The sequence below is a fragment of the Eriocheir sinensis genome, unplaced genomic scaffold, assembly GCF_024679095.1.
Source record: "Eriocheir sinensis breed Jianghai 21 unplaced genomic scaffold, ASM2467909v1 Scaffold631, whole genome shotgun sequence".
Lineage (NCBI taxonomy): Eukaryota > Metazoa > Arthropoda > Malacostraca > Decapoda > Varunidae > Eriocheir > Eriocheir sinensis.
The window spans coordinates 247711-260736 of NW_026111978.1; the positions used below are offsets into that span (position 1 = coordinate 247711).

The 13026-nt window shown below is 45.9% G+C and overlaps 1 protein-coding gene across 4 annotated transcripts in view; it reads left to right on the forward strand.

The window, feature by feature from the left end:
- LOC126993553 (MLX-interacting protein-like) overlaps window positions 1-10310 on the forward strand; it is a 70860-nt gene extending 60550 nt beyond the window's left edge. For 2 of the 4 annotated variants that reach the window (XM_050852692.1, XM_050852691.1), the window contains exons 7-8: window positions 1247-1342; window positions 9385-10309. In XM_050852692.1, coding sequence (XP_050708649.1) covers window positions 1247-1342; window positions 9385-10169 — 881 coding nt within the window. In that variant the 3' untranslated portion in view covers window positions 10170-10309. Of the gene's footprint in view, window positions 1-1246; window positions 1343-9384 lie in introns of all 4 variants that reach the window. The other 2 variants (XM_050852689.1, XM_050852693.1) reach the window with 2 other exon arrangements.
- The last annotated feature ends 2716 nt before the right edge of the window (window positions 10311-13026 follow it).

Sequence of the window (13026 nt, forward strand, 5' to 3'; positions counted from 1 at the left end):
TGGTGGAATCGTTGTAGTTTTTGTTGTTCTTGTGGGGGGCGGTGTTAGCAATGGTGGTGGTGGTGAAATTATCCTTGTTGTTATTGTTATTGGTGGTAGTGGTGGTGGTGGTGATACTGGTGGTGGTGGTGGAATCGTTATAGTTTTTGTTGTTCTTGTGGGTGGTGGTGTTAGCAATGGTGGTGGTGGTGAAATTATCCTTGTTGTTATTGTTATTGGTGGTGGTGGTGGTGATGCTGGTGGTGGTGATGGAATTGTTGTAGTTTTTGTTGTTCTTTTGGGTGGTGGCGTTAGCGATGGTGGTGGTGAAATTATCCTTGTTATTGTTATTGGTGGTGGTGGTGGTAGTGGTGGTGGTGGTGATGCTGGTGGTGGTGGTGGAATTGTTGTAGTTTTTGTTGTTCTTTTGGGTGGTGGTGTTAGCGATGGTGGTGGTGAAATTATCCTTGTTATTGTTATTGGTGGTGGTGGTGGTGGAATTGTTGTAGCTTTTGTTGTTCTTGTTATGGGTTGTGGTGTTAGCGATGGTGGTGGTGGTGGTAGTGGTGAAATCATCCTTGTTATTGTTATTGGTGGTGGTGGTAGTGGTGATGGTGGTGATGCTGGTGATGATAGCATGTCTGCCTGTCCCTCATCCATCCCTGTCACCCCCCCCCAGCACCACCTGAACCCCTTAATTACACTACACCTGCTCTGAATACACTCTGTCCCAGCCGCACCTGATGGGTTTTCATACATCTGACTTCACACACACACTTAAACAGTTGACTTATTACATGTCTTTCATTCACTGGGATAGTCATACACACCTGTTTCTCATACACACACACACACACACACACACACACACACACACACACACACTTGTCACTCATCCTCCTCATCCCCTTACACCCTTTCCTCACCCACTCATCCATCTGTCATCCACTTATACATCCATCCCCACCTCTTACTGATTCACACTTGTCTTTCATCCTACTCACTCAGTCACATTCATTCTTCACCCACTCATCCATCTGTCATCCACACACATGCATCCTTCTCTATTTTTCATTCCTCATCCTCCTCAGCCACTCACATCCGTTCCTCACCCTCTCATCCACCTGTGGGTCACATATATTCATCTCTAAGTCATACATACACACACACACACACACACACTTGTTCCTCATCCTCGTCTTCCCCTCACAGTCCTTACTCACCCACTCACCCACTTGTTTCTCACCCTCTCATTCATCTTTTGCAGCTCGAGGCACCGGGAACTCAGACTTCATCCAGCCGGGCCTCATCCAACTTCAACCTAACCTGGATGACTTCATGGATATTGTGGAGCCACTTCAAGGTACAGTGTGACCTATTGTGTAGTGTATCTTTTTTTTATTTATTTATTTATTTTTTTTTTTTTACTCCTGTTACTTTTATTGTTTTTCATCTCCTGCTTTGATCTTTTTTGCTTTTTATTTTGTTCTCTCCTCCTTTTCATTTTATTTATTTTCTGTTTATTCCTCTTTTCCTCCTTTGGTTGATTTTTTTAGCCTTTTTTTTATATCTTTTTACTCTTTTATTTCTCCTTTCCCTTCATCTTTTATCTTTTTTTATTTCTTTCATTACTTCTCTGTTCCTTCTTTTTATTTATCTTTTGCTTTCATTGATCTGTTTTGCCATTTTTTACTCTTTTTTATATCTTTTTCATCTTATTTTTATTTTCCTTTCATCTTTTACCTTTTTTTATTTCTTTCATTACTTCTCTGTTCCTTCTTTTTATTTATCTTTGCTTTCATTGATCTGTTTTGCCATTTTTTACTCTATTTCTCATTTTCCTTCATCTTTTGTCAATTTTGTATCACTTTTCAATCTTCTGTTCTTCCTTTTCTTCCATCTTCTGCTTTGACTGACTTCTTTCACCTTTATTTTTATCTTTTTATTCCTCTATTCTCCTTTTCATCCATATTGTGCTTTCATTGAGTTCTGTTGCTTATATTTTCATCCCTTATTACTGTTCTATTCCTCCTTTCCATCTTTTACTCTGACCGTTTTCTTTTATTTTTTCCCTTTAATTTTGTTGTTCTTATCTCCTTATCTGACTCCTTTACCCTGTCTTCGTTTGCTTGTCTATTCTCTTCTCTGTCTTCTTTGGTTATCCTTCATTCCTTCTCTTCCTTGCTTCCTCCTCTTCTTCATGGGACTGATTCCTCTTTTCTTCTCTTTTTCCTCCAACTTTTTTGTGGATGTGAAGAGTTTTGGCAAGGTAAGTTTTCCTCCACTCCCTCCCCTCTCTGACCTTTCACTTACCTTTTTTTATCCTCCTTATACCAATGGTCACTTTTTTTCCCTTTTTTTTTATTTCTCATGTTCCTAAGCTTCATTCATTACACACACACACCACCTGTTTTCATTTTTATTTATTTTATTTATTTGTTTAATTTATTTACAAGTGAAAGGAAATAGTTTGGGTGACCTTTGTAACTTTTTCATACCAGCAAATTTCTTAATGAAGGGCTAAACTTTATATTTCATTGGTGTTTATTTATTATTTATCATGTTTTTTTATGATGGGAATGAAAGTGCTGTGAAAGGTGTTTGTTTTGATGCAGAGGTGTCCATGTGTGTGTGTGTGTGTGTGTGTGTGTGTGTGTGTGTGTGTGTGTGTGTACTGTCTGTATGTAGGTCTATTTGTCTGTTTGTTTTATGTGTGTTTAGATTTGTTTGTTTGTGTTTATCTTGCTATTAAAATCAGTGGGGAGGAAGGGTTGGGGCAGAAGGGATAGGGAAGAGGGATTGGGGAGGAGGGGTTGGGGAGAGGGGTAGGGGAAGAGGGATGGGGAGGAGGGTTTGGGGAGAGGGATGGGGAGGAAGGGTTTGGGGCAGAAGGGTCAGGGAGGAAGGGATAGGGAAGAGGATTGGGAGGAGGGTTGGGGAGAGGTAGGAAGAGGGATGGGGAGGAAGGGTTTGGGGAGGGGGATGACCTACAAGTGCTCCTCCCAAGGCCATCCATCCCCACCAGCTCCTCCCCAACTAATGAGGGCAACCACCTCCTCCCCCAGACGATCTTCCTTCCCTTTTTATCTCCCCAAGTGTCCCTCCCCCCCTCCCCACTTAGAACTCCTCCCCTTTAGCTGCAGACTCCTCCCTATTCTCCTCAGTCCCCTCCCCTCTTACCTCTCCCCTTTTGAACCTTTTCCTCCCCTTCCCCATTTCTTTGGCATTCTCTTCCTTCTTCTTCCTTGATACTCCTTCCCCTCCCCTTTTCTTAAGTTTTCTCCTTCCTCCTTTCTTCATACTCTTCCCCATTCCCCTTTATCCTTCCTCTTCCTACTGCATCTTCCTCTCCCTTTCCCTTTTTGCATCCATCCCTTTCCCTTTCCTTAGCCTCCTCCCCTCCCCTCATTCCTTACCCTCCTCCCCTCCCCTCTTTCCTTATCCTCCTCCCATCCCCTCTCTCCTTATCCTCCTCCTCTCCCCTCTTTCCTTATCCTTCTCCCTCCTTTCTTTATCCTCCTCCCTTACCCTTACCCACTCCCCCTCCTCCTCCCTTCTTTACTTACCCTCCTCCCCTTTCTCCTTTCCCTGACTCCCTCCCCTCTTTCCTTACCCTCCTCCTCTTCCCTTTTCACCTCCTCCTCCTCTCCTCCTTCACTTCTCAGCATCTCTTCCACATTTCAAGACACGTGTGGGAGTGAATGCCCTTAGGAAATGTATATCTGTCTGTCTGTCTGTCTGTCTGTCTTTCCGCTGCGAATTCAGCATCTGTTTTACCCAAGACTTTAGTTGACAAATTAGTTTACTGAGAGAGAGAGAGAGAGAGAGAGAGAGAGAGAGAGAGAGAGAGACTTATTAGGTACGTGTTAATTAATGTCTGGGTTATCAAGGCTGTAATTGCGTCTTAATCTAATCTAGTCTTGTTTTATATATATATTTTTTTCTTTGTGTTTCTCTCTCTCTCTCTCTCTCTCTCTCTCTCTCTCTCTCTCTCTCTCTCACACACACACACACACACACACACACACATTCCGCCTACCACTTAGTCTGAAGCTTTTTCTTTACCGTCTGTCTGTCTGTCTGTCTCCATATCTGATCGTATCGCTTATCTTCACCTTCCGTCCACCTGCTTCTCGCTACCTTGTTATCTACCTGTCTATCTGTCTGTATGTCTGTCATTCAATCTTGTCTTTCTTTTTCATTTATTCTTCTTTCCATTTTCGTTTCTCTTTCTCATTTTCTATCTCACTGTCTGTCTATCTGTTTTGTTCTTTAAGGATACTGTCAATTGGTCTGTTTTTGTCTGTCTGTCTGTTTGCCTTCCTCTTTGTGTGTCTGTCTCTTTCTGTTTATCTTTCTGTCCATATAACTATCTTTCCATCAATATACCAACCTTTCTTATTATTTGCCTATTTGTCTCTCTGTCTGTGTCTGTCTGTTTGTCTATCTCTTTATTTGTGTTTCTGTCTCTTTATGTTTATCTTTCTATCCATATAACTATCATTCCATCAATATACCAACCGTTCTTACTATGTCTGTCTGTCTGCCTGTCTGTCTGTTTGTCTGTCTCCAGTTGACTTTACTTGGGATTGCCCGTCTTAGCCAATCATCTTACAGGGATTAGAGGGATGGCTTGAATGGTTGAATTTGATTGGTCACCATGATACCCTGCCTCTGTGTGTGTGTGTGTGTGTGTGTGTGTGTGTGTGTGTGTGTGTGTGTGTGTGTGTCTATTGATGGCTTACTCAGATTTATTTTTGTTGATAGTCAAGAATTTATTACTATCATTATTTTTATTTGTTATTTTCGTTGTTGTTTAGGGCCATCACTGCCAACCTTTTAACTCTTTCACCCTTTCTCTTTGTTTATATATTAATGAATTCGCTGTCAGGTGTCTGGAGGGCGAAGGACACAGTTAATGAGAAAGGTGATTTTAAAGTATAATTCTCTCTCTCTCTCTCTCTCTCTCTCTCTCTCTCTCTCTCTCTCTCTCTCTCTCTCTCTCTCTCTCTCAGTTTGGAAGTCAAAAAAAGTAAATATCACACACACACACACACACACACACACACACACACACACACCAATTGAAAGCGTATATACAAAACGTTTCTATACAGGTTTAAGAACGTATGATAAAGTTGAATTAAATATGAGACAAAGCGAACACGAATTAATCCTGTAAGAGTAGAAATAGGTAAAAACAAACAGGTAAGAACACACACACACACACACACACACACTATGTGTTATTACACACACACACACACACACACACACACACACACACACACACACACACACACACACACACACACACACACGTTAAATTAGAAGATGAGGAGGAGGGAGAAGGAGGAGGAGAAAAGATAAATGGAGAAAGATAACAAAGAGGAATAGAAAAAGGAGATGGAAGAAGAGGGAGAAAAGGAATATAGAAAGTGGAGAAGGAACAAGAATAAGAAGGAAAAAAAGAAACTAGGAAAAAAATGATGAATAAATTACCAAGACCGAAATGACTAGGCAAAGAGGGTGGTGATGACGGAGAAAGAGGAGGAGAAGAGGAAGAGGAGGAGAAGGAGGAGGAGGAGATAAGAGAGACTCGGAAGAGATAGGAATACTTCAATGCTATCTCTTTGTTACACATCTTCATCAGAGAGAGAGAGAGAGAGAGAGAGAGAGAGAGAGAGAGAGAGAGAAGGGAAGGAATGAGGAGCTACAGATAAAATTAATGGTTACTGGACTCCTCTCTCTCTCTCTCTCTCTCTCTCTCTCTCTCTCTCTCTCTCTCTGCCCTCCACACACACACACACACACACACACACACCTATATGCACATGCACACTTTTTATACCTTTACTCAAGTATATCATCACACACACACACACACACACACACACACACACACATTGCAAAGCTACATTATAGTCTCTGCGTGCACACGTCTTGCAATATTTACTACTTATGAGCAAAAAAACACAAAAAAAACATGCATATGAATAATTTACTGCATCTCTCTCTCTCTCTCTCTCTCTCTCTCTCTCTCTTACCCTGCCTCCTATCCTACATCCCTTATCACCTACGTATGCCCCTAATGTCCTCATTCTTCCCTATTCCTCCTCCTCCTCTTTATCTTTTCCTTCAATCATAAGAAGAGAAAAGAGAAAGAAAGAAAGGAGAAGGAGGAGAAGGAGACTGGATATATACATTTATTCTTTCTAACCATTCATTAACAAGTAAAAAGAACACAAAATAACTTACGACACATTTTTTTTATTCACTTTTTCAAAACGCTTTAGTCAGGGGCGGTGAGTTGCCTGTCGCTGGCTCACTCTACGTTCACCCCCCGTCCCCTGCCGCCCAACCCTCCAACCCCCCTAAAACAACCCCCAACCCCCCAACTCAAACCCGCTGGACCAATAGACATTCAGATACGCCCTCCTGGACAGCCCCTTGGAGTTGGGAGAAGGGGAGGAGGATGGGGAGGAAGGGCACGGGGAGGGGGACTGAGGGGGTATACAAGAGCGGGGTTCAGGTTGAGGGGCACTGGGGGTAGGTGGGTAGTGGGGTAGGGGGGGAGGATAATGGTGTGGGCAGCCAATCAGAGGCGAGAGCGGACTTGCGTTACCATAGCGTCTTCAAAAGTGTCGCTGTGTATCGTGTTTGTTCCTCAACCCAGACATCGGGGCGGGGCGGGGCGGGGCGGGGCTGGTGGCGGTGGTGGTGGTGTCTGGCTGTGCCGCGGCCGCCACCACCACTCACACACACTCTCTGCCCCGCCTCACAACCACCACCACCACCACCACAACCAATCCTACCACCACACCCTCCTTCGCCGCCTCACTGGCCTGCCCTCGACGTCCTTACCGCCGCCGCTGCCGCCTCAGCTACCACCACCGACCGGGGCGCGGCTCAACACCTCCACTTCCTCCTCCATCCCTTATAACTTCGACTTGCAGCTCCCCGATCCTGTCTCAGCCCTCGTCCCGTCCCCGGCGTGCCTCAGCTCCCCATTTGAACGCCCCGCTCCGATTCTTTCCCGCCCCCACGCGTTGCCTCGTGCCAGAACAGAAAGACACAGAAAAAGGTGTGAAGAGTGAAGCGAGCGCCGAACTACATCCCGACTCTTATTCCCCCTCCACCAAACTTGACTTAGCCGCCGTAGAATCCTCCCCCTTCAAAGAAAAGAGAGATCGAGGTTCGTTTCGGCGGACCCCAGCAGCAAGCCAATGACACCCCCGCAGCTGTGAGACCAACCTGCCAACATGCATACCTTTGTTTATCCCGGATATCCTGGCTACCCGGGTGCTCGTAAGTAGCAGTAACAGTAGCTGCAGGGGGGTAGGGAACCATCGCTTTCCACTTAATAGGCAAGAAACTACTACTACCACTACTGCTACTACCACTACCACTACCGCTGCTGGTCTGGTCTGGACTCGGCAGGGGAAGTTGGGAGACCTCTACACATACTTTGACAGGGCGGAAGGGACTTACTATATACCTTAACCTTGCTTTAACATAAGAGAGGGAAGGAAGTGGGTTAAACATTGAGGTACACAGGGACGGGAAAACGCTCTTCGCCTTGTCGTCCTCGCCTGCAGGAGGGAAGCGACCTCCCGCCGCAGGCCCGACAGAGAAAGATGAAGGAGGAATGTTAAGTTTAGGCGGGGATGCAACACTCACACGGTGCTGGAAGGGGTGCGCTGAACCACACTAGGGAAGGAAGGAAAGAAAAGGTGATCAGTAGCTATCTTTTGAAACGTTAAGGAAGGTAAGATAAACCAGAACAAACCCAAAACTTGAGAAAGAAGTATGATTGAGTAAGTTCTGAACACCGAGGTGGAATGAAAGATCTATAAACTTAGCTCCACCTCACCAATCGACTTGATAAAACTTGTGTCCTCACTCTCATGGACTTAGCCAAATCTGAGCTAACTTTATGGACTTAGAAAAATGTAGCCCGTCACTGCTCACTCTGACCTTAGCCTCAGAACACACCACCAGTGAACAGTGAACTTATAAAAATTAATTCCTCACTCATGGACTTAGCCAATTCTTTGCTATATGTATGGACTTAGAAAACGTACTATACTAGTCTCTGCTCACTCTGAACTTAACCTCAGAACACCACTCATCGACTTGGTAAAACTTAGCTCCTTACAAGCATCGACTTAGCCAAATTCTTTGTGAACTTTATGTACTTAGAAAACATAGCTCGTCACTGTGCACCCTGAACTTAGAGCCAAATTCTTAGCGAACTTTATGTACTTAGCACACATAGCTCGCCACTGTGCACCCTGAACTTAGCCTCAGAACAAACCACACATCAACTTGGGGAAAATTCGCTCCTCGCACACCATCAGCAACTTCTGTTTCAACTCTAATACTGTGAACTTAGGGAAAACGTGGCACATTATATCCACTCTGAACTCAGTCTGACACACTAAATGAAAAACTTGCCGCGACTTCTTCAGAAAGTGAGTATTGCTTTTATTTTCAACACCAATATATCTAACAACAATACTGGGAGGACTTTGAAACTTAACAAGATAGTTACTCGGAGGCGTCCCCCGAGATTTTAGAAACTGGACGATATGAGAAATTTGATAATATGTAACAAAAAAGGAAAATGATCGTATATAACATCCTAGCCAGAGGCCTGAACACACCTAATGCACACACACACGCGCACACACACACACATTAAACATTTTTTGCGTGCTATATTCATACACGCACATGCACACGTACACACGCATGACCTTGGCGACGTAGACGATGCACACATATTCTCTGCTCCATTAATTAAAGCAAAACAACAAATACAGTGTAAGTTTAACATTTTCCTTCAATCCTCTTCAAGCAAACATTAAATTTCTCTTGTGCTTTACTCTGAACTCTTACTTTTTTTTCCATTTGATTTTTTTTACTCTGAACTGTTAATCATATTTTTTTCATTTGATATTTACAACTTAATTAATTTACATGATCACTTATTAACATTATTATTTATTACATTATACCTACTTAGATTAAGATGAAATGGCTAGAAGGGTGTGTGTGTGTGTGTGTGTGTGTGTGTGTGTGTGTGTGTGTGTGTGTGTGTGTGTGTGTGTGTGTGTGTGACGGGAATGGTTAATGGATTAGTTAATGTTGATAATGATGGTGATTGTGGTTGATTTTGTTCCTGCTTTTTTTTTGTTTTTTTTTTTTTTTTTGGACTGGCTGTTGTGAAGGTGTCGTTTAGGTGACCTAGTCGTAATGGCAGCTGAGGCCGTGTATGGGGGAATGAGGGTATGGAGGGAGATAATGGTGGAGAGGCTGTGGCTGGCGATTGTGGTGCCTGATAGTGTGTGTGCGTGTGTGTGTTTGTGTGATGGTGACGTACATGGCGTCTGGGTGTTTCAGAGATGCTGGGGGTGCGCGGGTTGCCCTCTGTGCCGGAGGAAGACCTGCTGCCGGAGGTGGCCGGGGGGGCGCCTGACCTGCCGCCTCCCCCAGCCGCCCCCGCCACCACGGTCGCCACCACCACGGGGATGCAGTATCCGCCATCACCCACCAACACCTTCCTGCCCTCCCCTACACACCAGCAGTACCAGCCTGCCGTACACCACCACCGCCACCACCAGCACCAGCAGGATGTGCACCAGCAGCAACAACAGCAGCAGCAACAACAGCAACAGCAGCAGCGGGAGGTGCAGCAGCAGCAGCAGCAACAGCAGCAGCAGCAGCAGCAGATGGTGACGGTGCCCACACCGTCACCACCGCTGTACAATGCCGCCCAGCTGTCGCCCCTGCAGCGGCTGCCGCAGCCCACCACGCCGCCACAGCTGCAGCAGGCGCACACCCCGCCCCGCACCTTCCTCCGCAGCCAGAGCCAGCAAGAGCTGGGCGCGGGGCAGGTGGCGGCGGCGGTGGCGGCTGTTGCATCTGCTGCGCCGCCCCAGCACGACGCCTTCGCGGTGCCCAAGGTATGTCACACTCCTCACTGCTTATCTCTGCCGCCTCCGCCGCCTTCACCTTCGCCTCCCGCCAGTAATGGCTTTATTGTTGTTGTCACCTCCGCCGCCACTGACGGCGGCGGGGCGGGAGGGAAAGCGGCGGCCGGGGCGGCTGCCTGGGTGCTGGGCTGGACTGCTCACGGGGACTGGGCCGCTGCTTGTCTGCTGCAAGTCTGTGGAGGAAATTGGTGAGTGGGGGCAGCAGCGGCAGCGGCAGGCCCCTGCAGCAGCAGCACAGCGTCAGGGCCGGGGCCACGCATCGTCCTGCAATTGGGCCTTCACACTCAACAACGGCAACTTTATCATGTGTCCAAACTGGTCGGCGGCACATTCGATAAAATTCGTCTCTGGTGCGCCGAGTGGTATATATACCCGCGGCGGCTGGGCGGGGCTTGGTGCGGGGGACCAGCCTCTCGGCGCTCACCACCACTAACAACCCCAACCCCACCCCTCACCCTGGCACCTCCACCACCACCACTACCCCCCACCCCAAGAATCCTCACTCCCCCACCCTGGCAACTCTACCATCATCCCCCCATCACCCCCAAATTCCCCAGCCTGGCCCAATCCTGTTGAACTTTAAGAAAACTATGCGGAGCTGAGCCAGTGGGCGATTGAGGGGCGGGGGCGTGGCCGGGGGTATGGGTCATGTGATGCCTCCGTGCACACCGCCTGCCCTCCTCATGACACACGCACACACTCACACACACACGGGACACTACCCTCACCTCACATCCTCTACTCTCCACTTTTCCAATCCTTATTTCCTCATTCTCCATCACCATCACCACCTCCACCTCCTCTGCCCTCCCATATCTCCCTACCACCATCACCACCCATTCCTCTCTTCCCCAACAGTTCCTACGCCATCCTCTTTTCCATATTCTTTCCACACCCCATCGCTCCTTTCTTTCCCCTCTTATACCCTTCTCTTCCCATTTGTGTCCTTAGGCTACTGCTTCATGTTCGTTTATTATTATTATTATTATTATTATTATTATTATTATTATTATTATTATTATTATTATTATTATTATTATTATTATTATTATTATTATTAAATCACCAAAGCAGGCAGCCTCGTTCTAAGTTAAAAGGATTTATTTTAGCTTCCACGTTTCTTTTTTTTTTTTTTTTTAAATTGAGTATACCGTTGCGCATTTACTGTGTGTGTGTGTGTGTGTGTGTGGGTGTGTGTGTGTGTGTGTGTGTGTGTGTGTGTGTGTGTGTGTCCTCCTGGTTCTCGGTAAGCTATATCGCAACGCCCAGAGGCTGTTGCAGAAGAGGAGGAGGAAGAGGAGGAAAGAGGGCGTATCTTCAAGGGAGGGGAAAAGGGGAAGGAGGAGGTTGGGGATGTGGTTAGTTTTTGTTGGGTGGACACAAACCAGCTCCTGGAAGAATGTGTGTGTGAGAGAGAGAGAGAGAGAGAGAGAGAGAGAGAGAGAGAGAGAGAGAGAGAGAGAGAGAGAGAGATTTGGATAGCTAAATTTGCCCACTTTTTCCACGAGTTTAAGTGAATATAAGTATGAGTTAGTGAGTAAGTGAATGAGTGGGTGATAGACGAATAAGAGATGTGAATAGATAAGTTAACGTGTGTGTGTGTGTGTGTGTGTGTGTGTGTGTGTGTGTGTGTGTGCGCCAATAAGTAATAATTGATATGTGTGTATAAGTGAATGATCGAATAAGTTTAAACATGAGACGATAAAACTGGGTGCACGAATGAGTGCGTGAATGAGTGAGTAAGAGTGAATGAGTGAGTGAGTTGGTGAGTAATATCTGTTTACCGGTAGCTCGGTGTCTGAAGATCGAGATAAGAAAGATTACACTATCAGAGCTTATGATAGTGAGGGACACAGACTGCCACACTGCGCCTAACCTTCACTATTCCTCCTCCTCCTTTGCCTTTTCCTTCTCCATATTTCTCGTTTTCTTTGCTTTTTCCTCCATTTTTCTCGTTTCCTCGGCTTTTTCCTCCATTTTTCCACGCTTCCTTGTTTTTTCCTCCATTTTCCACGCTTCCTTGTTTTTTTCCTCCATTTTCTCTTCCTCGGCTTTTCCTCCATTTCCACGCTTTTTTTCCTCCACGCTTCCTCGGCTTTTCCTCCATATTTCCACGCTTCCTCGGCTTTTCCTCCATTTTCCACGCTTCCTCGGCTTTTTCCTCCATTTTCCACGCTTCCTCGGCTTTTTCCTCCATTTTTCCACGCTTCCTCGGCTTTTTCCTCCCCGTTTGTTCTTCTATTGCTTTTGCCCTTTTAATTTTTCATTCTGTGGTAACCGGATGTCACACTGTCCTCTACTGCCTCATCTGATTATCTTATTCCTTTTCCTCTTCTTTATTCTATTTTTCTTTGCTCTGGTGTTTTTTTTAACCTTTTTTAACAAACCTGTCTTCCCCTATCTTTTTTTTGTTTTATCTAATGGCTGCCATCACCCAAAGTCTCTTCAAACATTTACTATACAAGTCCATCTTCACTACATGGCCATCACCTCACCTTTTCCCTTCTTCGCCTACTGCTGTTCTTCAAAATCATCACCCTGTTTTCTTCCAGCTGCCCTCTCGCTCACCCCTTCCTCTCTACACCCTTAACCAACCAGAGTATTACAGCCTTTCTTTCATCACCGCTATCAGCACCCCCACTCAGAGTTCATCAACCTCATCACCATCACCACCACTGCCACCACACTGTCTCCCACTCCTTCATTATAAAACACCACGCTTCTAATCTTCTTCCTAGCTCCATCTCCTCCTCACCACACGTCCCTGCTACACCCAACACCCCATCCACCACCACCACCACCACCACATGAACTCCTACCAACATACAACCATAAAATGACCCTTACCTCCCCCTTGCTTTAACTCCTCTTCCATTCTCCTCTTCTTTCCTTTTTATTCCTAGTTTTCTTTTGGTTTCTTATTCTTTCCTCCTTTCTTCTTTATCCCCTCTTCCCTCTTTTTATCTTCTCCCCTCCATATCCTCTCCCCATCTCCCCAAACACCCAATCATCCACCCATGTCACCACCACCACCACCACCATCACATAC